Consider the following 25916-nt stretch of genomic DNA (forward strand, 5'->3'; position numbering starts at 1 on the left):
CTTGGACTGCAAAGAGATCCAACCAGTCTATTCTAAAGGAGATCAGCCCTGGGTGTTCTTTGGAAGGAATGATGCTAAAGCTGAAACTCCAGTACTTTGGCCACCTCATGCGAAGAGTTGACTCATTGGAAAAGACTCTGATGCTGGGAGGGATTGGGGGCAGGAGGAGAAGGAGATGACAGAGGATGAGATGGCTGATGGCATCACCGACTCGATGGACGTGAGTCTCAGTGAACTGCGGGAGTTGGTGATGGACAGGGAAGCCTGGCGTGCTGCGATTCATGGGGTCACAAAGAGTCGGATACGACTGAGCGACTGAACTGAACTGAACAGAAAACTTATAAAAAGCATGTGTGCAGGGAGTCTGTCTTGCCTACCAGAGTGACATGGTTAGGTTGGGGCCAACATTGTGCAGACAGCTTTCTAGCAGCTCACTAATTTCAATTGCCGCCAAATACAAAAATTACAGTCGGAATGTTTTCCTTCGTTACCTCTTTTAACGCTCCTTTTGCGGTTCCTCCGCGAGGCGAAACTATCTGGGAGAGAACTTTGTCCCTCGGCGCTCTCTGTAGGTTACTGAGTTTTCATTGGTTGGGCGGGCTGTCGTCTTACCTCCGTGCGGCCGAGTTTTCCGGAGTCGCGTGGGTTCGCAATTCCAGCTTTGCTTGGTCGGTCCAACCCAGGTTGTTAACGCAGATGGCTCAGAAACCGCTGCGCCTGTAAGTGAACCTGAGTCCGAAGCCTATGTGTCTCTGTGTGTTTGTGTCTGCTGGAGAGGGTTTTTCTAAAGACGTGAAGAAAGGAGGAAAGCCCGGGGTGGAAGCCCGGAGCCTGCTGGTGAGCTCCTATCGCGTCTTTGCCTGGCCACGGCAAGCAGGCCTCTTCTCCCGATTGTTTTCGCTTCTGAAGCGGGAGACTATTGTCTACAGGCGCAGAGAGAAGAGGAAGCTGTCAGAGTCAGGTCTTCATGTTAGGCCTTCCTGGCCTCTGATATATATCAATTTCCCCTTCGTTTCTCCTTGCAGTATATTTATTAGCCAAAAATTGTAGGCATGGGCCCACTTATGGGTCCTGGGCAGGGTTCGACTGAACAGAGAGAGAGAGGACCTTTGCCCTGGCGCGTTTTTTCAGGGGGGTGGTGAGGAGAAGCCTTCCATTCATCCATTCATTCAACAGCATTGATTGAACAGTTGCAGTGCGCCAGGCACTGGTGCTAGGCGTTGGACAGATGGAATTCCTGCCCTAATGGATCTTATAGTTTAGGGGAACAAATATTAATCAGGAAACCAGATAAATGTTAAATTATGGTCCTGGTAAATGTCAGGAGGAAAAGGTTCACGGTTCTGGGAGGATTTATATAGGATATTTGGGTTAATGTGAGGAATCAAGGAAGTGAGGATTGAACTTTGATTAATAGTCTTTTTTTTTTTGTCTTTATTTCAAAAAAGTCACTAGAATGTTTACGAACACCTTGACATGATCAAATTTTCATTTTGGAAAGCGATTCTGGCAGCAGTGTGAAAAAAAAAATTGGAGCCAAAGTGGAAGACAGCTAGGACTAGGTAAATGAAGAAGAAAAGTGCAGAAATTCAAGGTCTGTTAAAGAGAGGACATCAACACGGCTTGGAGATGTTTGGTTATGAGTGCAAAGAAGTCAGCATAGTCTGGATCCTAGATTTCTGTTTTTCTTCAGTAGGATTGGAAACCGTGGCAAAGGGCCCAGATGAGGAGATGATGAGTTTTGAGGTGTCTTATGATGTACAGACTGGACAGTGGCTGTCCCCCAAACAATGGTAATTCCATGTGACAACTGCTATGAAAGAGGAAGTGCAGGGTCCTTTGGGAGCACTAGGAATTGGTGATTGATAGGGACTGGAGGGCTTCCTAGAAGAGGTGGTGCTCCGAAGATAAATGAACGTGCCAAATAATTTATTACAGAGTTTGCTCTGAAAAGCTATTTGGGTTTCTAAAGTTTTGAGAAGAGGACTTTCTGAGCTGGTCAGGAAGGCTTTAGAGATGTGCTTGGCCTTGAAAGATGGGAAATCTTTTAGATTCAAGATGGGTAGAGTGGGACTGTTAGGAGATGTCACCACCCCAAGGGAATGGCAGAGACAGAGAGAGTGATCAGATTGACAGTAGAGAAGGTTTCTGTTTTGGAACTTGGAGAAAACATTGGGGAAAGAGATCAGGGACTTGTGAAAAGCTGTCATCTCTCTGGCTGTGGAGTTGTCTTAATGATTTTGAGGAAAGAACATTGAACTGTTGGCTTTATGTAGGATGGACAGGAAGAAGGGAAGGTATTAGAGGAAATGTAAGTATATTCCCTATGTTGTAGCCAATACCAGATTCATTATATTTCTCTCTGATTCTGCCTCTTCAGTAACTACAGGACTCTCAGTTGCTCTGCCTCATAATTGTCCTGAGGCAGAGAATATAAAGAAAATTCCTCTTCTTTATATTCCTTGACATGTCCTCAGCATAGTACTTGGCACACTGCACTTAGCAAAGCATACTGTAGGTGCTCAGTGTGTGTTTGTTGAATGGATGCCTGAAATCCTGTGCTAAGATAGTGGCAGTGTAAATGGAAGCTACAAGAGGATCACAAAAGATACTTGTAAAAGGAATTGAAGAGACTTGATGACTGCATGGGGGATTTTTGCCTCTTGGTAATCAAATTGGCAGTAGCTGCTGCTGCTGCTGCTAAGTCGCTTCAGTCGTGTCCGACTCTGTGCGACCCCATAGACGGCAGCCCACTAGGCTCCTGTGTCCCTGGGATTCTCCAGGCAAGAACACTGGAGTGGGTTGCCATTTTCTTCTCCAGTGCATGAAAATGAAAAGTCAAAGTGAAGTCGCTCAGTCATGTCCGACTCTTATCGACCCCATGGACTGGAGCCCACCAGGCTCCTCCGTTGATGGGATTTTACAGGCAAGAGTACTGGAGTGGGGTGCCATTGCCTTCTCCGATTGGCAGTAGACTTATGTACAAAACTTGGCAAGTGAGAAGAAACTGGTTCAATTTTGGAGGAAATGATAAGCTAAATTTTAGATATGGTGAAGATAACTGGTGAGACCTTCAGGTGGAGCCGCCCAGCAGTCACTAATAGTTCACATGCCTTGAACCCCTCAGGTAACCTCAGAGAGACTGGAACACAAATCTCCCTGATCCAGGAAGACTAGTATATATACCAAACCTGGCAGGCCCATTTGTGTATCCTGAAGTGCTTTAACATTTATTATTATTTGCAGCTTGGCATGTGGAGATGTCGAAGGAAAGTTTGATGCTTTATTCAATAGAGTTCGAGCAATTCAGAAGAAAAGTGGAAACTTTGATGTAAGATGTTTCTTTCTACTGCATTTAAAAATTTGATTGTTGTAATCAAACATATTAAAGTTTGGGCTTCTTTATACATTTCTGGAACACCTACTCTCTTGTTAGACTGAGTTTCTTTTGTGAGCATGGAAATTTAGTAGCTGAAGAGTGGTATGGGAAAGGGGATGATGTGTTTACTGTAGACTTTTTTATACTCTTGAATTTGAGTTTTATTACTTTATTACTTTACACAAAACTGAAAACAGACTAGCAAAACCTCCCTTCAGTTCAGTTCAGTCGCTCAGTAGTGTCCGACTCTTTGCGACCCCATGAACTGCAGCACGCCAGGCCTCCCTGTCTATCACCAACCCCCGGAGACTACCCAAACTCATGTCCATTGAGTCGGTGATGCTATCCAACCATCTCATCCTCTGTCATCCCCTTCTCCTCCTGCCTTCAATCTTTTCCCAGCATCAGGGTCTTTTCAAATGAGTCAGCTCTTTGCATCAAATGGCCAAAGTACTGGAGTTTCAGCTTCAACGTCAGTCCTTCCAATGAATACCCAGGACTGATCTCCTTTAGGATGGACTGGTTGGATCTCCTTGCAGTCCAAGGGACTCTCAAGAGTCTCTTTTCCCACACCACAGTTCAGAAGCATCAATTCTTTGGCGCTCAGCTTTCTTTATAGTCCAACTCTCACATCCATACATGACTACTGGAAAAACCTCCCTTAGTGATTCTGATTACTGGGTTTGGGAAGCACAGATCTATTTCATGGGTATATGGTGTGGATGAAGTCAGACAATATATGTGCAAATGCTTCACAAACTAAAGAGCCCTGATTGTTATGTAATGTTGACTGCTGCTGCTGCTGCTGCTGCTAAGTCTCTCAGTTGTGTCCCACTCTGTGCGACCCCACAGACGGCAGCCCACCAGGCTCCACCGTCCCTGGGATTCTCCAGGCAAGAACACTGGAGTGGGTTGCCATTTCCTTCTCCAATGCATGAAAGTGAAAAGTGAAAGGGAAGTCGCTCAGTTGTGTCCGACTCTTAGCAACCCCATGGACTGCAGCCCACTAGACTTCTCCATCCATGGGATTTTCCAGGCAAGAAGAGTACTGGAGTGGGGTGCCATTGCCTTCTCCGGTATTGTTGACTACTGGACTCTAAATTCTTAAGAGTACAGAAGAGTATTCTAGGTATGGGAATTATTTGTTCATTGGGCTAAAGGTTGAGTAAGACAACAAGCAGAAAATGTGTCCTTTATTTCCTGTATCTCTCAGGGTACCTAATACCAGAGAGATACCTAAGTTTTGTATTTCACAGATTCTTCAAGGTTGATTTCTCCATTTTTTTCCCTGACCCTCTCATCCCCTTCACCAGCTTGTATTTGACAGCTAGAGAGCCAAAATTCAGTAATTGGTAGACTCAGAGTAACTACTACAATTGTTAAAGAATTATGTTTAGAAATTCTATAAATTAAGAAAAAATTTGGTTGCTGCTGCTGCTGCTAAGTCACTTCAGTCGTGTCCGACTCTGTGGAACCCCATAGACAGCAGCCCACTAGGCTCCCCCATCCCTGGGATTCTCCAGGCAAGAACACTGGAGTGGGTTGCCATTTCCTTCTCCAGTGCATGAAAGTGAAAAGTGAAAGTGAAGTCGTTCAGGTGTGCCTTACTCTTCGTGACCCCATGGACTGCAGCCTACCAGGCTCCTCTGTCCATGGGATTTTCCAGGCAAGAGTACTGGAGTGGGTTGCCATTGCCTTCTCTGAAAATTTGGTTAGAGATAATTAAATAGGACAGTTAGCCAAATAATGTTACTGTCAATTAATTATGTACTATTTGATAGTTTTTTTTAAAAATCTCATATCTGTTTAAAAAACTCATTTTAGCTGCTGTTGTGTGTAGGAAATTTCTTTGGCTCCACTCCAGATGCCGAATGGAAAGAATATAAAACTGGCGTCAAGAAAGGTATGAACTTACTTTTCTTTTTAATATTTTATTTATTTGGCTTTGCCCGGTTTTAGTTGCAGCGTGTGGGATCTAGTTCCCCAACCAGGCATTGAACCCAGGCCCTCTGCTTTGGGAGTGTGGAGTCTTGGCTACTGGACCACCAGGGAAGTCCCCAGAACTTATTTTTAACATGATTTCTAACAAAGTTTTAAGGCTCCCTGGTTCTTGCCAAGTTGTTTTTTACATATTAGTGATTTAAAAGTTTGCCTTAGAGTTTTGCATTGATCTGGGAAGAATGTCTATGCATCTGAATGTTCAAATTTTTAATTTGGTTGGATTTAGTTCCAGGAAAAGAATTCTCTTCTCAGTAGGAAAGAATTGAATAATGCAACTGTATGTGTTCTTTCCTTTTTTTCAGTTTTGATGTTTTTTTTATGAAGCTCTTTTGGGTCTGCTTTCCTAACTACATTGACCATTCCATCCAAGATGTGATAAGCCTAGTGATACCATTTGATAATCAAGCCACAGGTTGGCTGTAGGATGTCCTCTGTGGTGAGCATGTTCCACGTGGAGGATTGCAGGCTCTACCTTCACTATGGATGTTTTTCCTATGGGGAAGCAGTTCTCAGGTCCCCAGGCAGATCTGCTAACTAGCTAGTGTCATGTCTGTTTCTCTTACTAGCTCCTATTCAGACATACGTGCTGGGTGCCAATAACCAAGAAACAGTGAAATATTTCCAAGATGTTGATGGGTGTGAATTAGCTGAAAACATTACTTATCTGGGTAAGTGGATATTTTGTATGTTTGTAATGAACATAATGTGTCCCAGGAATTAGTCTTCTAGGAAATTTGTGGCTGGATTCATCTGCCATTACTGCCTGAGAGAATGGGGATGAGGGGCTTCTTTTCTAAAATCAATGTCCATATGTTTAAGACTATGTCATTTTTTCTCTGTTTCTGGTGTCTCACACCTCTCCCCAATCTCCTTGTACTCCCACAACCCAATATATACTGTTTCAGTCAACTAGAGGAGTAAACTGTTTGACTACAATGTTTGGAGTACCTAAAGTATAAAGTGTGTGTGTGTTATTTTTTTAACTCCATGTATGTGTCTCACCGTGTAACATTACTAGATACATACAGCTTATTTGTTAATTAGACTCCTAATTCCTATAGCTCTAGGTTTCACTGAGGTTTTAAAAAACTCAAGTTTTTAATGCTGGTCCTTGGCTTTTTCACTACTTTCTTGTCCTTTTTCCAATTCAAGGTCCACTCTTCAATTCCAGGTTAAAGTTGTTCCTCTGCAACCCCCTGAAACTCTTATAGTGGGTCCTTTCAGTATCTGGCTGTTTTTTTTGTTTTGTTTTAAAAAAAAAAAAAAAAGTCATATTTTGTTTTCCTTCTTCCCCTGCTCCCCTCCTTCAACCACTACTGCTTCTTGCATCATTCAACTAAGTTTTTTCTAAAATGGCTCAACCACTCTTCACATTTCCTCTCTCTTGGTCTCTCTTTTCTTTAGAAAGCTTCCACATTTCCTTTGCTATAAATGCTCCTTTATAGTGTTTTTTTTTTTTTTAATTAGTATGTGTGTTCTTTATTACTTCGTTATTCTTGTTAGTCAGTATATGTGTTCCATAATGAGTCAGTATGTGGAAAGAGCCATGTGAGACTCAGTAGATGAAAGGGAGGTGAAAGCTGATGGAACAAGGTTCTGGAGGCAACACAAAGGAAGAGAATCAAGGGCACAAGCCAGGAATAAATTGAGAAGATGGCAGAGTCTCTTTTTTTTCCCCTAAATATTTCCTAAATTATTTCCTAAATAATTGCTCTTTCCTAATGTGTTCCTTCATTTGGAAGTGTCTGCCTTCATAAAGTGCACATCTGTTCTAGACTAGAGCTTACTCAAACCTGCAATTATTTTTTGTCTTCTCAGTGCCACTCTAGGTGTCTAGATTTCTTTTAGTCCCTATGGAGTCTCTAGAAGGCAGAAAGCCTTTTTCTTAATCAGTGCTTCCAAAGTTTTCTCAGTTGTGAGGCACCTAGAGCAGTCAGACTGTGGGCTCCAGCAGCTTCCACATAAGGACAGCTCTTGTGTACTGAACAGGAATACTGTTGTAGCTGTCCACCGTTGAGACCTGGGAGCCAGAAGTGGGCTTTAAGAGAGTTGGGGCATGAAAGAGATTCATCACCAGTGTGACATTTCCTTCTGCAGTTTGACTAAAACTTTTCCATTTTCTTTGAACCCAGGTCGTAAAGGTGTCTTCACTGGAAGTTCAGGACTACAGATTGTGTACCTCAGTGGGACAGAGTCCTTAAATGAGCCTGTCCCAGGTTACAGTTTCAGTCCCAAGGATGTGTCTTCCCTAAGGACAATGCTGTGTTCAACACCCCAGTTTAAGGGTGTTGATATCTTGCTCACATCCCCGTGGCCCAAGTATGTGGGGAACTTTGGGAATTCTTCTGTGAGTAGTGTTTGTTCAGTTGGAATTTCTAAAAGCAAATTGCAGTGGCTTAATTTGAGCTTTTTTTTCTTCTTTTTTTTGCTCTTTGAGTGTTTCAGTTCTTAGTTCCTTTCAGTAGAAACCTTGTGTGAATTTTTTGGGGGATACTTAAAGCCTATTGGCTGATGAAAACAAGTTGATCTTGTGAAAACACAGTTCACCAATGAAATTGCTGAAGTCTTAATTATAAATGAAAGCTTTTTAAGAATTGTAGTCTCTGCCTCAAGTATCCTTTCTTAGCCTTCTTAAGATGTTTTGAGGAGTCAGTAATATTCAGTGAAATATTCGTAGGTAGTGGCAGCTCTGCAGTTTTATTTATCCCTTTCCATTCCAGATTATATATTTTTGGCTATTAAAATATTTTAAAAGATGGAATCATTATGGGAGTGAAGATAGCGATCTAAAGTTGGGACACAGTATGTTGAAAACTTAGTAGTTCTTTGATGGGAAAGCTTTAATGTTGGAATGTATTGGACTGTGTCATTGGATTTGATCTAAATATTATTTATAAGAAGAAGATGTACACCAGGTTGGTGAGTGACGGCTATCATGGGGAGCTACTCTGGTGGAAAATAAGCCTAAGGAAGACCTTGAAAGATTGTCTATGAGGGCAGAAAGCATCCACTGAGCTTCAGTGAAGGAAAATGTAAAGAGTAGGGAAAAAATATCAGTTCCTAGACGCAGAGTTATCAATGATGATCCAGAAAAGGGCATTGTAGACTACTGTCTATCAGCTTCAGCACAATATGTCTGTGACCAAAAAGGCCAACAAAATACCAGGCAGTGTCAGGATATTGAATGTAGAAGGGCCACGCTCTTCCCCTTCCACACATCCATGGTTATTCTGCCACTAGAACATAAGAGGCAGTAGATTCAGAGAAAGACTACTAAAGTGATGATGGGAGGAACAAGTGATACTCTATAAGGAAGAATGAAAAGGGTGCTAAAAAAAGTTTATAATTTTTGATTAAAGTTGACTTTGGTGAAAATGAATAATCACATATTTATAGGGGGAAAAACACCAGTCCCTAAGATACTAGCCTCAAGGCCAATTCCCTGCCCTTCAGCAGACAGCTGAAGGAGTCAAGCATAAGGCAAAAGGAAAGTGTTGCTTTACTTAGTGGAAAGTTAACTCTGATAATTTCTCTCTTACCAGTTCATACTTTTCTCTTGGAACTTCATTCTAAGAGAAAGTATGAACTGGTTTATGGGTGAGAGGTCACATAATTTGTTGTTAATGGAAGCTCTGGGAATAAGCCTAACTTTTGACAGACTGAACCAGGGGCATGATTGTATCCTTCTGCAAACCATGCTTTCCTTGACTGAAGCAAAATAGAGGGTTGTATGCTTATGTGATGAAGTCCCTGAATGTTCTATGGCAAATATTCTGTGGATCCTAGGGGCCCTGAAAGCTAGCTTTTGATTTTAATCTTCTGTAGTGATTGTTTATCAGAACTACAGGAGCACAGCAAAGCGAATTATAGACACACAGTCTGTGAGCTCCAGAGAGAAAATACTTACCTTCCCAAATGAGATTTTAATAAATCTTGTTTTGGGTGTTTGTATGGAGGAGTAACCTTCCTCCTTAACTTCTGGCTTCTAACTATTGTTCTTATTTCTGCATTTGTAATTAGCCCATTTTCCCCTTATGTGTTTGAGTTTCTCTGATTGCCATAGAGTAGAATTCATGATGCAAATTCTACTGCCACATTGTAGCCACATAAAAATTCCAAAGACATTTCAAAGTGTCTTGTTATATCTCTGCATTTCATGATAACTTGTAGATCTGTTAATGATGACTAAATTTCTGTTTACTAGGGAGAAGTGGATACCAAAAAATGTGGCTCTGCTTTGATCTCCAGTCTTGCCACAGGCTTGAAACCAAGATATCATTTTGCTTCTTTGGAAAAGACCTATTATGAGAGGCTTCCATATCGGTGAGTAGCATTCCATTCTTTTTGGTTTTTTGAAGAATTTGCTTGGATTTTCTCTGTAAACTTCTCCCTTTCATTTCAGCCATATTACATCTTGGTTTCTTTTAGTTTCTCGGGCATGAAATAAGTGACTCTCAAACCATTCCACTTCTCTGAGTTTGGTTTCCTAATTTGAAATACAAAGGATTTGCCAATACAGAGCCCCTTGTAGGCTTAAGTGTCTGACATCACAGTGCTGTTTAATCATCATAGCTTGATGTATAGCAAGTCCTGTTTTGATCAGGTTAAACAGTGCTCCTTGTATAGTCTTAAACTCAGGGTAATTACATAAGAAACATTTCAAGTTAGGAATCAAAAACTTGTATCAATTTTTTTTCTTGTTTTTTTTCAGTATAGGTTGGAGGTGGAGTTTTTAAAGGATATATTGCAGAAAAAATAAAACCAGTGTTTTATAAGTTATAGAGTTAAGTAAAATTTATTGTGAATGATTGTCACTGTAAAGGGCGTGGATAATCCCTAAACAATTTGTACTTTTTTTTTTATTCAAAAGCAATATATGTGTTGAAAGTTCAAAAAATATAGGTGAGCAAAAGAAGAATATAACCTGCTCTTTCCCTATAAATCCCACAGCCTAAGGTATAAACATAGATATTACAGATTTTTGTTTTATATCTCCATATATGCCTTCTGGAAAAACCTCTTCTTCTCTGAAACCATACACTAAAAAAGGTTATTGGAACAAGCCACTCAAAGGCAGCTCAACCTTTAAGGATGCAAATATGTATTTCTCTGAAGAACATACACCAATGGCCAATAGGTGCGTGAAAAGATGCTCTCACATCATTAGCCATTAGGGTATTCTATTCTATTGTTACACAAAAGAAGAGAGAATAGTATAATGAACCCTCCTGAACCCATAACCTACATTAGCAATTATTAACATTTTGCCAGTTGCCCAACTCAGAGTTTTTTGTGCTTTTCAGATTCGTGATCTCATTTTTCCCTAACGGCAGCCCTGGGAAGTAGGCATGATTATTCTACTGAATGGATGGGTAACATCTGAGATATTACTGGTGGTGATGTAGTGATGGACTTAGGCCTGTGCTCTCTTCATGGACCCTTGGAGTCTACATATCTCATAATTGCAGATCAAAAGTAAAGTTTGTTGTTGGGAAGTCATTGGCAGTCTAGTGGTTAGGCCTCAGTGCTTTCATTGCTGGGTTCACTCCCTAGTCAGGGAAGTAAGAATGAGCAAGCCTCGAGCCACGGCCAAAAAAAAGTAAAGTTTGTTGATAACCTATTATCTTTCAAATATATTACAGAAATCACATTGTTCTACAGGAAAATGCACAGCATGCCACCAGGTTTATAGCTCTGGCAAATGTTGGAAATCCAGAAAAGAAAAAGGTAAATGTTGAGTGTTTGGTGATTGGTTAGTATTCATTGTCTGCCTGATAAATGTTCCTCTTGCCCAGTTTAGGATTCAGATCTTCTCTTCTTCCCAACTGTAATGTCCCAGTACTTTAGCAACTTTACTCTTTGTAGTAATATGGTAATGAAAGGTCAGTTTCCTTGGGTCCTTTGTAGGAGATTTTAGGGAAGGGTTTGGGAAAATAGGCCCAGTGGAACAAAGGCAGATTTTCAAATGAGTTATGTTCCTTTCTTCCCACATCCATGTGGTTGTTTCCATGGGTATTTTTCAAGGGTTTGACATCAGGTGGTACTATAGCAACTTCATTTAGCCTAAATAATAAAATCTTCCCAAGGATTTACCTAAGCTCTCCTTGGCTTTGGGCAGTCTTAGTGATACCTGGAATCTGGCTTTATACGAGAAAACTGTGCAAGTGAATGAAAGAGAATATACCAGAAAAGTATATATATTGGTTTTCTCACTTCCTTGAGAGCATTTCTGATTCTTTAAGGCCAAAAGCCAGGATATTGTGGATTGGGACAGCTAAAGATTAGAACAGTAAGTCAAGTGGGAAAACAGATAAATTATCTGAAGATTTTCTCACTTTAATAGGCCATGAACAGTGTACATGCAAAAGATAAGCAAATACCTGTTTTGTTTTTTCCATAATAGCTCAAACTTTGGGGCCCAGGGCATTCTTAGCAAGTTTTGATTTGTAATTTCTTTTTTATTAACAACTTATCTGCCTTTCCTCCCTTCTTCCTTTCTTCCTTTTTTTAAACTGCCCTTTTAAGACTGAGTATCACTTACAGTATTTATAGTCTGTTGTTTTACTTTTAGGGACCTGTTAGCCTTAGCCCTAAGCAACGCATACTTCACTCAGAATATGCGCATTTTGAAATCGGCAAGTATTATTAAATTATCTCAAAATTTTGTTACAGTTTATACCCCCACCGGCAGTGTATGAGACTGTTTTCTGTCTACATTCTCAATGGGTAGTGTCAAGTTTTTATTGACATTTTTGCCATCCTGACAGAAGAAGGTTGTGTGTCAGTGTTAATCGGTTGTATTTCCCTGATAAGTAGTGAGGTTAAGCATCTATTCATATCTCAAATAAAGTTTTCAATATTTGTGTCGTCCATCCAAGATTCTAGATATTTATATATTTAGTTCCTTGCTACTAATCCCTAAGAAAATTTATCTGCATAAATAGCAGAAATTGTATAAAATCAAAGGAAAACACTAAGTTGTTTTTCATTGGAAAAAAACAAGGGCAGTACAGTGACTATTGACAAAGTACACAAATGTCAGGGAATGTTTAACAGGATTCCTATGTGCTGTTTCTCATAAATCCCCTGTTCCTTATCAGTTTCTGTTGCCAGAAACAGGTGGAAAGGCACACCGCTCCCAGGACTGAGGACATAGGATGAGACAGGCTTGAATCTCCTTCAGTAAACATTCTCCTTACGACAAAACTGCTTAGTCTCAATCCTCTTTCTTGAGATATGGATTGTCTCCTGACCTTGTGACCATTATTAATCCCTTGTTCCCTTGGAACTAGATTGCTGTACATTTGGTTTTCTGATCTTTATCATTGTCGAAAGAAATTTCTTGTACAACAGCCTATATATACTCACCAAAAGATCATTAAAGCACCTTTGCTCCATCAGAGCTTGGGTCCCCGTGTCTGTCTTTCTTTCTCTCTCTCTCCCTCCTTCCCTCCAGCTCTCTCTTTCACTTTTTTATCATCGACTCTGGACCACCAGGTTCCAGTCCTTTAAAGGACTACAACATGTAAAGATAAAGGACTGAGAGACAAAAGCAATTTGTCTTCAAGGGTTATGGAGCAAATCCCTCTAGGCCTTGTAGTGCTAGTTGTTTTATGTAAGGGCTGGGCTTTGAATAGTTGCTTGTTACTTTATCAGCTCGTGGTTAGCCCTTGCGAAGATCACCGAAATGGCATTGTTATGGATTCTCTGAACTACAGATAGGCTGGTTGCTGCTCTTTAGTTTTACTCAGTTTCTGAAGATTTTTGTGGAATTTTACATCCAGGAGGTTGGTTATATTTGCATAAATAGTATGCAAATAATAATATTGTTATTCTTTTTCCAAAGTATCTTTATGCATTCAGTATTGTTCCTATGAAACTAATGGATGCAGCAGAACTGGTAAAACAGCCGCCAGATGTCACTGAAAACCCGTACAGAAAATCTGGGAAGGAAGCGTCCACAGGAAAGCAAACTCCTGCCCCTGAGGTGGGTTCTGATTGAGAGGTGACATTTTCTGGGCATGATTACCCATTACAGGTGTCTTTTCCCTGGTTATAGTTTAGTTCATTAGGCAAGTTTAATCCCTAGAACCTTAATCTCTTTTTTTTCTCCTTTGGGAAATTGTGGTGGTGATTAGAAAGCTTTAGTAGATTTCCAGTAGGATCAATGTGTGTGTGTACATTTAATTGTAGTTTGGGGTTAACCGTTTTATATTTTAAGTCTTTCATTGTCTAAAGTTGGTTCGAATATTGGGGTTACACATATAAAGTCTTTCCTGTCTAAAGTTAATTCCCTGTTCCTAACTTTTCAGGCAAGGATCCAAGTGCTTGGTAGCAATGTAATTTGTTATCTTATAATGAGTGGTAGGTCAGGAAGCAACAGTTAGAACTGGTCATGGAACAGCAAACTGGTTCCAAATCAGGAAAGGAGTATGTCAAGGCTGTATGTTGTCACCCTGCTTATTTAACTTATATGCAGAGTATATCATGAGAAACAGTGGGCTGGATGAAGCATAAGCCGGAATCAAGATTGCCAGGAGAAATATCAGTAACTTCAGATATGCAGATGACACCACCCTTATGGCAGAAAGTGAAGAGGAACTAAAAAGCCTCTTGTTGAAAGTGAAAGAGGAGAGTGAAAAAGTTGGCTTAAAACTCAACATTCAGGAAACTAAGATCATGGCATCTGGTCCCATCCCTTCACGTCAAGTTGATGGGGAAACAGTGGAAACAGTGACAGACTTTATTTTTGGGGGGCTTCAAAATCACTGCAGATGGTGACTGCAGCCATGAAATTAAAAGATGCTTGCTCCTTGGAAGAAAAGTTATGACCAACCTAGACAGCATATTAAAAAGCAGAGACATTTCTTTGCCAACAGAGGTCCATCTAGTCAAAACTAGTTTTTCCAGTAGTCATGCTATGTATGGATGTGAGAGTTGGACTATAGAGAAGGCCGAGTACAGAAGAATTGATGCTTTTGAACTGGTGTTGGAGAAGACTCTTGAGAGTCCCTTGGACAGCAAGGAGATCAACCAGTCCATCCTAAAGGAAATCAGTCCTGAATATTCATTGGAAGGACTGATGCTGAAGCTGAAACTCCAATACTTTGGCCACCTGATGCGAAGAACTGACGCATTTGAAAACATCCCGACGCTGGGAAAGATTGAAGGCAGGAGGAGAAGGGGACAACAGAGGATGAGATGGTTAGATGGCATCACCGACTCAATGAACATGAGTTTGAGTAAACTCTGGGAGTTGGTGATGGACAGGGAGGCCTGGTGTGCTGCAGTCCATGGGGTTGCAAAGAGTCGGACACGACTGAGTGACTGGAACTGAATTGAACTGAATGAGTGGTAGTAGGTCAATAAGATTTACTCTGAAGAGATTTCTTAATAGCAGACTTTTCTGAAATTCATTTTCCCTTCACTCAAGCAAGGAATGTCAAGTTCCCTTACTAGTATGAATGGTCTGCTTTCTTAGACCTTCTTAATGAGCAGCCTTTTATTTTTTTAAATTAAAACTCAGTTAAAGTCGTTTGATCTGTGAAATTATAAGACTACTACAGCCCTACTGAGAGAGGGAAAGGGATTTGGGCGGGATCATGCTATTGTGTTTTAGGCAAGAATTGCTGTATAACTTACATGTTAATTTGCTTTTCCAAAGGGATGAATTTGGTAGCTTAGTTATATAAGTGTTGAGAGGTGTGACTGAGTCCAGGCATCAGGACTGGCAAACTATTTTGCTTCGCTAGATTAGGCAGAAAGGGCTGGGAGGAAGGTAGCAATGTTCCCTTGTGTGTGATGGTTGGCTACTTGCTTAAAGGTTAGTTTAATAACATTTACTCTTCTATTGGCTGTTCTAGGAAGAATCAGCCTGCCAGTTTTTCTTTGATTTAAATGAAAAGCAGGGAAGGAAGCGTTCATCTACAGGCAGAGATAGCAAGTCTTCTCCTCACCCAAAGCAGCCTCGCAAACCTCGTAAGTACCTTGGCTCCAGAGGTCTCTTCTGTGGGCAATAATGGTTATTTTGGGTCTTGTTTGGGAAGCAGCATTGCTCAAAGGGCCTCTTCTGGCAGAAGATCAATAATAAAAACAAAAGGATGCAAAGATGGCTTGACTTTGATGCTGTCTGAGGCTATTTCTGTAAGAACTATGGAGAAAGTTCCTTTCCTTCATGTCTGTAAAACAGAAGGTTAAGAGCCTACAAAACCAGTGCAGGTTTATAAAATAATAATCAAAATGTTAGCAAAGATAGCTGTTAATACATTGAGATCTTCTTTTCCACCCACTTGTTTCAAAGATGAAGAAGTTGACTTTGTAACTCCTGGCGTCATGTGACTAGCTGGTGGCATGACTGGAACTAGAAATGGGGCTCCAGACACCCAGTTGAATGTTCTCTTATTGCAGTCAATTGCCAGTTACATGCTATGGCTATCACTTGTAGATCCCCTACCTGTGGACTGGTTACCAATTCAGAACGTCTGTAGACATTTAGTTTCATTAATAATGGCGATGGGGGCGGGGGTCATAGTGGGAGTGCAGCAGACCCGCTGTGGCAGTAGTGTGTAACACAGTCTTCGCAGGACACAAAGATCAGACAAGGCCGTGTTCTGTCGGTGGTTATGTGCTGTAGTGCTTGCACCGTGGTAACATTTGTCTTTCTCCCACGTGAAGCTCAGCCTCCAGGACCCTGCTGGTTTTGCCTTGCCAGCCCTGAAGTGGAAAAGCATTTGGTGGTCAACATTGGCACACATGTGAGTTACTTCCATGAACCTCTTGCAGAGAGGAAGACACCTGTTTCTTTTCTGTTGACTTTATGGAGTCATGGTTTACATATAAAATTTACCTACTTTAAGTGTGCAATTCAGTGACTTTTAGTAAGCTTACTGATTGTACAACCATCACATAATACAGTTTTAGAACATGTTCATCACTTCAGTAAGAGTCCTCATGCCCATTTCCAGTTAATCCCCACACCCACCCTCAGTTCCAGGAAACCACTCGTCTACTTTGTCCGTCTGGATATTTCGTATAAATGGAATTGTACATCTTTGCGTCTGGCTCCTTTTACTTAGCATAATATTCTTCTTATTCATGTTGTAGCCTGTATCAGTTTTCTATTCCTCCTTGTCAAATGGTATTCCATTGTATGGATAGACTACATTTTTTCTATTTATTCACTAAGTGGACATTTGAGTTGTTTCCCCTTTATGGCTATTAGTGAACATTTGCATACATGTCTTTGTGTGAACATATGTTTTTTCTCTTGGATAGCCCTAACCTAAGAAGTGGAGTTGTTTGTAATTTTATGTTTACCTTTTTAAGAAACTGCCAAACTATTTTTCAAAACAGCTGCACCATCTTGTTTTCCCACCAGCAATGTATGAGGGTTCTTGTTTTTCTACATCCTCCCCAACATTTGATATTGTCTATCTTGACCGTGGCAACTATAGCAGTTCTCTTGTGGTTTAGTAGAATCAGTTTCACAAGATTCCTCCTTTTTTTTTTTTTTTTTTTTTAGGGGACCGATGAGAGAGATGGCAGAGTTAGATGAGCCTGGGGGATTTGGGGTGCCAAGAGAAGGAGGGTTAACGGGCGGACTAGATCTTGGGGAAATTGTGCTGGGGAGAGCTATGTTGAAAGGGCTCTTAGTAGTCCAGGGGGAAGACGACACCCCAGGCCTGGCTGTCGCAGCTGTCTGCTGGAGAAGGGGAACTTGACCTTCCGGTGGGCGCCGCTCCTGCGTAGGCTGAGCGGCCCCCGGTGCCCTGGTTTGTGTAGGAGGAGGAAGACAGAGACGGAGAGGTGGAGGAGGTTGAGGGTCTTGCCTCCCTTGCTGGAGGCGGAGTTGGTCAGTTGATGCTTTGAAAAGGAGCTGGAAGGCAGGCAGTGGGGTGCAGGGTGGCAGGTGGGCAGGGAGGGCAGGACTTGAACTTGTCAATACCAGCAGCCCCCTTTTTTTCCAGACAAAGGGTTGTGAGCCTGCCTGGGGATGAGGCCTCATGTGGTGGAAGCTGCCCTTAGCTTCGCGGGGCTGACAGCTCTGGCCCAGGGCGGTATGTAAGTCTGGCTCGGCCCGGGACAGGGTCCAGCCAGGCCCAGCCTGGTGAAACCCAGGTCTGGGTGTGAGGGTGGTCTAGGGAGTGAGTGAGGAGGTAAGGTGCCGGTCCAAGCGGTTACTATTATGTCTGGCAGGCGGGAGCTGTCAAGATTCCTCCTTCTTTCCCTCCTCTCTGACAAACAGGTATGGCTTTCCTAGGGTGATGCTTTTATGAAATTCTTGAACTTTATATGTTTTTATTCCATACTATTTGGGGATGATGATTTGCTTTTTTGAATTACCATTTGAAACAATGATTTTCTTTGTCCCTGAAAAGGAGTCCTCTGTTGCCTATACACTCATATTCGGCTAAAAATGTTAGTATTCTTTTTTTGTATCTTCAGATTTTAAAACTTGAGTTTATTAATTTTTATCTATAGTAACTATGTAGTGTTGGGAACTGATTTACACTAATTATAAAAGACTAAAGTGATAAGTTCTCAGTTTTGCCTAGTAATAGAGGATATAGCTTCCTAATGACAGGAAGACTCACATCCACATTTCTGGTCTGGGTATCTGGGAACCCAAGATGATAATTATAAGATTGCTGGGTAAGCAATCAGACTGTGACAACTGGATGATCTTGAGAAGGATTTTATTCAGGCTATGAAAAGTTCTGATGGAATACATGTATCTCACTGTAAAGTCATCCTATTTCAGACTTCCCAAATGCTTTTCCTTGGGCATGACTTGCTTAGATATTATATTAAATAATACTCATTTTTGACCCTCATTCTTCTGGGATCCATACAGACCATTATCCTTCTTTTTCATTCACTTAGAGTGAAAAGAAGCTTAATTTTCAGAGTTACAGTTGCACCCTAGTCACCCATACTAGAAATAGCTATTTTCCAAGGCTCCTGAGGATAATACATACAGATCATTTCGTAGTGTGTGATGCTTTTGTAGGCAGATACTTTCATCCATTTTTCATTGATTTATTCTGATTTTGTTTCCTGGGGATGACCTTTTTTTCCTCAGCTTATCCTGATAATGAGGGTCTTTTACTGGGGTATGAGCCTAGGGGAATTTCAAGGAAAACTCTGTGCTTCTTATCTTGACCTGAAGTTAGAGGGGCAAAAAGCATATCAGATTTTGATTGTGGACAGATAGGAGGTCACCTGATGATTTTGGCTTACCTACCAATTGGTACTTAGCTACCAAAGCTACTTGATTGGTAGCTTACCTACCAATCAAGTTTACCCTTACCTGCACTGTCCTTTGTTGGTAGAAATCTCTTGCAAATGTCTGGTGACCTGTGGGTATCTGGCTGAGGACTTGGAGTCCCGTCTCTGCAACCACTCCTTTTGATCCCCTTGGCTTTTTTCTTTTTTCCCCTGGCTTTTCTCTGTCATTGCCATGCCTTCCCAGAGAAGGAAATGGCAACCCACTCCAGTATTCTTGCCTAGAGAATCCTGTGGATGGAGGAGCCTGGTGGGCTGCTGTCCATAGGGTCACACAGAGCAATTTCACATGCATGTGTGCCTTGGAGAAGGAAATGGCAACCCACTACAGTATTCTTGCCTGGAGAATCCCAGGGACAGAGGAGCCTAGTGGGCTGCCGTCTATGAGGCTGTACAGAGTCGGACACGACTGAAGCGACTTAGCAGCAGCAGCAACAGCCATGCCTTCTTCAAGGGGTATACATAGAAGTATGCTAATGACCCATAGGTTTAAGTTGGTAAAAGCAGTTGCAGGCTGCTAAGAGTCCAGAATAAGTACTGCAAAATCCATGCATTTATGGGAGAAATACTCATTCAGGTCCTACTTACATAGATAAAATTAGAGATGAATTCAAGTACAGCACAGATTAGAAGTTGAGAGTTTGAAAAGTAGGGAAGAGACTGGGCAAGTTTGAAACGTCACAAAAACTAGAAGGTACTGCCTTAGGGGTGCTGTTTAGTCTAGACTAGAAGCCTTCAGTAGCTTCAAGGCACATCACAATATAAAAACTGCCATTTATGGCAGCAACCCTCTGACATAAAGGCTAGAAAATGTAATTTTCTAGAGTAACCTTTTAAAACAAACACAATCACATTGGTTACTGTACTTTTTTTTTTTTTTTTTACTGTTTTAGTGCTTATGAGGTTTTGATGAACTTTAGTCATCTGGAATATTAACTCTGTAGATGTGTTCAGTCCTCTGTGCCAAGGAGAGCAAGGATGATAATGCTTTAGTTTGTTGCTGTTACCTATCTTGTCTTTCTGTTGGGCTTTCTCAGGGTAGATGAAAAATAAATGACTCTTTCGTTCAGTCTTAACTTTGAAGGCACCACACTAAAAGTATACTTCGGATTGTTTTTCTAAAGCTCTGGTACCTTCATTTGCCTGGCCCTTTCTCTGCTCTCTTCCCTTCAAAGTATGTCTGAGTGGCAGAGCAGTCTTGTGTGTTTGGGTTTTGACAGAAATACTTTTAGTTGCTGTTTAGCTGTCCACAGCCATTGCTGGGAACCGTAGTTTTCTTTGGATGTACCTGAGTTTGAAGTTTCTTCTTCTTCCTTCTCCATTAGGTTATGTTTGCTTTCATTTTGTAAAGGTCAGTCAGCAGCTTAAGGCTGTAGGGACATTGGTGATGATGATGATAATCATATCATCTTAGCCTTTTTCGTGAACCCAGGAAGTATATTTAGGGGTGGAATTAGGTGTCACTGTAGGGGAAGTAGTTCATTTGAAATCAGAAGTGGTTCTTTGAAATCAGAAGTGGTATCTTCCTGTGGGTTGAGTGATAGTCACTGGAAAATTGTTAAATTGTTTCAAGTTTGGAGCCTGGGAGGAAAAACCAAGTTTGTTGTTCTAGTCTCCTTCAGCTCTGGTGTGTTTGTAGCCAAAAGCCAGGCTGTGTGCTGCTCATTTTTCCCCAGTTCATTTGATAGTTGCATAGAAATTTGTTGGATCTAACCTCATTCTTTAGCGGGTACTTGACAACAATGTTGTCAACCTCTAAAATCAGATTTTTTTTTAGGAGAAGTTCTGCCGGTAGCCTCTGGCGCACTTGCCCCACACCCTAGCAGCTCACACTTAGTAGAGGCTTTTCTCTGAAGAATCACACATGCAGGACTGAAGTCTCACTTCTGTGTGCTTCCTGTTCAGTGCTACCTTGCCCTGGCCAAAGGAGGCTTATCTGATGACCATGTCCTCATTCTGCCCATTGGACACTACCAGTCAGTGGTGGAGCTTTCAGCAGAGGTGGTAGAAGAGGTGGAGAAGTACAAGGCTACCTTGAGGAGGTTCTTTAGGAGTCGAGGCAAACGCTGTGTTCTATTTGAGAGGAATTATAAAAGCCATCACCTGCAGCTACAGGTATGTGATCTCTGTCCAAGAGCTTGGAAGGGCCTGGATATTGATAAATATTTAAATAATGTTAATTTTTTTGAAGTATAGTTGACTGACAATATTGTATTAGTTTCAGATGTACAGCAAAGTGATTCAGTTCTTGTATATATATATAAAATATCATTTTCTATTTATAGGTTGTTACAAGATATTGAATATAATTCCCTCTACTAGGTTCACCTATTATGCTGCTGCAAATGGCAACAGTTCATCATTTTTCGTATTCCATCGTGTGTATATACAACATGTTCTTAAGGCAGCCGTCTGTTGATGGACACTTGGGTTGTACTGTAAATTGGTGCAGCCGTTATGGAAAACAGTATAGAGGTTTCTCAGAAAACTAAAGATAGATCCTATGATCCAGCAGTCTCAGTCCTGGGTATATATCCAGGAAAGACGAAAACCTTTAATTCAAAAAGATGCATGCACCCCAGTTTTCATAGCAGCACTATTACAACAGCTAAGACTTAGAAACAATCCAAGTGCCCATCAACAAATGTTAATTTTAATAAATATTTAAGTGTTTGATTCTAATATAAGATTAAGTATTTGAATAGTTGACTTAATACTTTAAAAAATTTAGTATGAACTTTCATATTAATATTTAAATAATATTCATCTAAAAGGTTATAGTTTCTGGTGATAACTCCAGGGACTTCCAGGGAAGTGCATAGTCAGCACAACTGAATAGCACAGGTAGTAAGTGCCTTGTTGAGAAAAGAAATGGATAGTTCAGGAAGGTCCCAGGAAAGATTTGGGCCTTGACAGATAAGAGTTTGGAAAGAGAGTGGCTATTTTGTGTGAAGCTTAGCATGAGTGACAGTTCACAGGTAGGAAGCAGTCTCAGGTCTTGCCCAGGGCTTCCAGCTCAGAAATTCAGAGACTGTTATGGGTAATTTGAATGTCATTGTGGTGGTTTTCTTTCTGGCACATTTGTTAAGTTTTCAAATGGGCCTGACTCTGCCACATATATTATATAGGAGCTGGAAAAGGCTTGATGACAAAGAGATCTCTTTCTAGCCTTTTCTGCATCAGAGATGGCCTCCCACATGTGAAAGGCTGTCTCATAAGTTTAAGTCCTTACAGACAGGATGACATAGACCTGTCTGGCCTGAGGAAAATGTCTGCTGAGGGGTGTTCCTCCACCCCTGTGATGAATTTGCTACATCTCAGAGACTGTGCGGGAGGCACAACCTCTCTGAGACCTGCACAAAGAATTTTTCCTGTCTCCCCCCCACCCCTAGGTTATTCCTGTGCCACTCAGCAGCTGTGCTACTGATGACATTAAAGACGCCTTCATCACTCAGGCACAGGAACAGCAGATAGAGCTCCTGGAAATCCCAGAGCACTCAGACATCAAGCAGGTAAAACAGGAGAGGAAGGTGATATTCCAGGGGAAGTATTGGGTTTCTAGCCTATAGAGCCTGAGGTACTCAGAGGCATTCAACAAATGTTAAATAGGCAGGTGACAATTTGGTGCTCGAGCATGTGACTAGAGATGAAGATTATATTATAGCAGTTCCTTAGTGCTTTCCTGGGAAGGGCAAGAAATCAGAAATTTCCTAAGGCAGGAACTTAGGAAGGTAGGTGCCACTGGGAGGATCGTTGTAATATCTGCCAGTGTCTTTTTAAACTTTTGTTGTATTAAAGTTCTTATACTTCTAAATTCTTTGCCAAATTAAAGCTCTTAAGAGATGGGCTGGGATTTTCAATGTTTAAAGTACTATTACATGTCCTCATATGACTCTGTTTACTGTAGATTGCACAGCCAGGAGCAGCATATTTTTATGTTGAACTTGACACAGGAGAGAAACTTTTCCACAGAATTAAAAAGAATTTTCCTTTGCAGTTTGGAAGGTTTGTATATTTTTCTTATTTTAAATGTGTTTTCACTAGACCTACTCTGGATAAAGTAGTGGGCTGCATGACGAGTTAAATAAAAAGCCAAACAAGAAATAGTCCTTGCCCTAAGGAGCAAATAGTCTTAGGGCAAGTCAGATACTTAACGTATATGACAGTAATGTAATGTAGAATGTGGAAAGTACCATAAAAAAGTTTTGAGGAACAATGTACTTTAGAAATCCAGAGAAGGGAGAGCCATTTCTGCTTGATGGAAGGCATCATGAAAGGGCTGAAGTTGAGCCTGAGAGGGAGATTTAGAGGGTAAACCTGGTGCCTGGGCATTCTAGCCCAAGGGAGGAAAATGCTACTATGAACATGTGCTCTGTGCCAGGCACTGTGCCAAGAACTTTCCATGCATTGCCTCATTTAATCTTCTAAACTCTGTGTGGTAGGTACTGTCATCCCAGTTTACCAGTCTGGAGAATGAGACTCTGGAGGAGTGCCCAGTAGAACTTTGCATGATGATAGACATATTCTATAAATCTACACTGTCCTACACAGTAATCCCCAGCCCCATTACTGGTGATTACCGAGCACTTGAAATGTGGCTAATGTGACTGAGAAACTCAATTTTTAATTTCATTTAATTAATTATGATTAAATTTAAATATATTAGGCTACTGCCTTCATTGGGTTTCCCAGGTGGCTCAGTGGTAAAGAATCTGCCTATGCAGGAGTTGCAGGAGACGTGGGTTTGATCTCCTGGAGGAGGAAAAGGCAACCCACTCCAGTATTCTTGCCTGGGAAATCCCATGGACGTAAGAGTGGTGGACTACAGTCCGTGAGGTTGCAAAGAGCTGGACATGACCAAGCATGCTGGTGGCTTTAGTAGTGGACAGTGTGGCTCTAGAGTGGTGAGGTAGCTTGTCCATGGTCACAGTGACCTGGCCTGCTGGACCCCAAAATTGAGGTCTTAACTCAGTACTCTGAAGTGTCCTAAAGATTTGGATGAGGCTTCATTTCTGTTCCTCACATCATGGAGAACATGACTGTACGACTGTACAGGGAGTGGTATAAATTAGGCAGAGACTGAAGGCAGGAGTTTGCTGGCAAGAAGAGATTATGGAGGGTAGTTGGAAAAATGTGCAGGACAGATTATCTGGTGCTGGTGTCTGTGTTTTGCAGTGGTTTTTTTTCCCTAGTTAGAACTGAGCTTTGAGTCAACTCTGAACCATTTTTGGGCCAATTTGGAAAGCCTCTAAGAGACTGCCACCAGTAGACAAGTCTAGTAAATGTAGTTGTCTACATTTTCAAAGCAGATAATAAATGAGAAAAAGTGTATTAGGAGCTTCAGACATCTGACATTATCTTTTGTGTTGTTGATTCAGCAGCAGACACAGGTTTAGATACTGAGGGCACATGCATGTAAGCTTACAGAGGAGAGATTCTTTGAATGATTTTATGCTCTTGATATTTGGTTGTATTTTCAACACTGAGTATTTTTCAGAGTAGTAACTTACAGGTGATAGTGAAAGTGTTAGTCACTCAGTCATGTTCGACTCTTTGCCACCCTATGGACTGTAGCCTGCCAGGTTCCTCTGTCTGGGATTTTCCAGGCAAGAATATTGGAGTGGGTTGCCATTTCCTTCTCCAGGGGATCTTCGCAACCCAGGGATCAAACCTGCGTCTCCAGTGTCTCCTGCATTAGCAGGCAGATTTTTTACCATCTGAACCACCAGGGAACATAGCATTTTATAGTTAACAAAATACTTGAGAAGACATCTTTTTTTTCCTGCTGTACAAGAAGGATGGGTCTATCTTCATTCTACAGATGAAGAGGTAGTCTCATAGTCTGCCCAGAGAATAAGAACTTGAGCTTAGGTCCTTTGACTTTTAGAAGATTCTGTGATTTGTTTTTAGCCTTTCTATTTACTGTAGCTTCAAAGTGGAAAATGAACCAAACAAATGTACAAATAGGGTTATTTCTAATATATCAAAATAAGTAAAAATAGAAAGCAGTGGCATTTAGAAGATAGCTTGTGTGAGAGGTGATTTTGTTGACATTGAGCATGTGGTATTGTGCCTATATAGACTTGAGGGCACTAAAAAAAAGGCAGAAAGTCAGATCAGGGTATGATACTAGGTGCCTGACTTTTCACCGTGCCCTCAGCCCATTAATGGCCTGAGATAACGAAACTAGAGTCTAAGGCAGGATGTAATTACAACTAGTTTGGTGCTTTGATTGTGTTATCTTCATACATTAGAAAACCCTTATTTTGCATGTCATAGGCGAGGAAATCAAGACACAGAGATGAAGTAATCTGTTCTTAGACAGCAAACGGCAGAGCTAGGAATGGAATCCAGTCTCGTCTCTTTCTGATTGCAGGGCCTGCCCTCTTTCTACTATGTCATGTTGATTCTCTAGGTAGCAGTAACGTAGTTCCAGGTTGTTCAGAGGAGTAAATGGAATTTGAGGAGTTAGAGAAGAGCTAAGACCTGGGCTGGTCACTTTAAAACAGATGTGATTTTGATAGATAGAATGGCAGAGATAGCCCTCAGGGAAGAGAACATGGTGTGAGCAAAGTTAGAGGAATTTGCATGCCTTTTTTGGGTGATGCTGAGCAGAGCTCTCTGGCTGGAGAGGAATCGAAGGTTTTGGACGGATATTGTCCATTTTGACTTCTCTGTCCTCTTTTTGCAGGGAGGTCCTGGCTAGTGAAGCTATCCTTAATATTCCTGACAAGTCTGACTGGAGGAAGTGTCAGATGAGTAAGGAAGAGGAGGAGACTCTGGCTCGCCGCTTCCGGAAAGACTTTGAGCCCTTTGACTTCACCGTGGATGATGACTGAGTAAAGGGAAAAAGCACTTGATGAACTTCACAGGGTATAATAGCAGCCTGCTTTTTAGGAAACAACAGTCTCCCATGGGGACTGTTTTCCTGCCTCTTTTTGTGTATTCCCATGGAACCTGCCTGTAGCAAGAGGCCTAAGATTGAATATTTTTTGGGAAAAGTCATATTTTAGGATGAAGATCTTATGTTAAAAGCATATCTGTCATCCAGTTCCAAGTAGAGGTTATGTTTGTCAACATTTTCAAAAATATTTAAACTATATAAAATCCAAATGCTTTTTCATGGTTGGGAAGTGTCTTGTGTTCATGTTACCTGTAACTAGTGAAATGAAGTAGTGTGTGTGTGTATATAGTAGGAGGGGCCAGGGCTTTAGGTCCAGCTGTTATCCCAGGATCTCACAGGTGGCTTCTT

General features: G+C 41.3%; 1 protein-coding gene and 1 non-coding gene across 3 annotated transcripts; both read left to right on the forward strand.

Annotated features, from left to right (window-relative positions):
- The first annotated feature begins 579 nt into the window (after nt 1–579).
- Nucleotides 580–25792, forward strand: CWF19L1 (CWF19 like cell cycle control factor 1). 2 transcript variants are annotated; one of them, XM_005892057.3, is made up of 14 exons: nt 580–719; nt 3247–3331; nt 5204–5282; nt 5947–6048; nt 7513–7727; nt 9585–9703; nt 11023–11107; nt 13227–13367; nt 15244–15358; nt 16055–16134; nt 20570–20779; nt 22057–22176; nt 22572–22669; nt 25356–25792. In XM_005892057.3, the coding sequence occupies exons 1-14, from the start codon at nt 697–699 to the stop codon at nt 25501–25503; spliced, it is 1620 nt and encodes a 539-aa protein (XP_005892119.1). In that variant the 5' UTR covers nt 580–696; the 3' UTR covers nt 25504–25792. The 2 variants fall into 2 exon arrangements, with proteins under 2 accessions (XP_005892119.1, XP_070220120.1); XM_070364019.1 differs by lacking the exons at nt 580–719; nt 3247–3331; nt 5204–5282; nt 5947–6048 and having other exon boundaries at nt 7561–7699.
- Nucleotides 21718–21865, forward strand: LOC138985879 (small nucleolar RNA SNORA12). The gene has a single exon (XR_011462840.1). It is a non-coding gene; the product is annotated as a small nucleolar RNA SNORA12 (small nucleolar RNA).
- Nucleotides 25793–25916: the final 124 nt, after the last annotated feature.

Source organism: Bos mutus, chromosome 26, assembly GCF_027580195.1.
Source record: "Bos mutus isolate GX-2022 chromosome 26, NWIPB_WYAK_1.1, whole genome shotgun sequence".
NCBI classification, from domain to species: domain Eukaryota; kingdom Metazoa; phylum Chordata; class Mammalia; order Artiodactyla; family Bovidae; genus Bos; species Bos mutus.

Excerpts from the sequence above, each read along its gene's own strand:
- CWF19L1 (XM_005892057.3), top strand. The coding sequence starts at position 697 with ATGGCTCAGAAACCGCTGCGCCT. Across the intron at positions 3,332-5,203 it reads AGAAAAGTGGAAACTTTGAT|CTGCTGTTGTGTGTAGGAAA; the intron begins GTAAGATGTTTC and ends AACTCATTTTAG. Across the intron at positions 7,728-9,584 it reads GGAACTTTGGGAATTCTTCT|GGAGAAGTGGATACCAAAAA; the intron begins GTGAGTAGTGTT and ends TCTGTTTACTAG.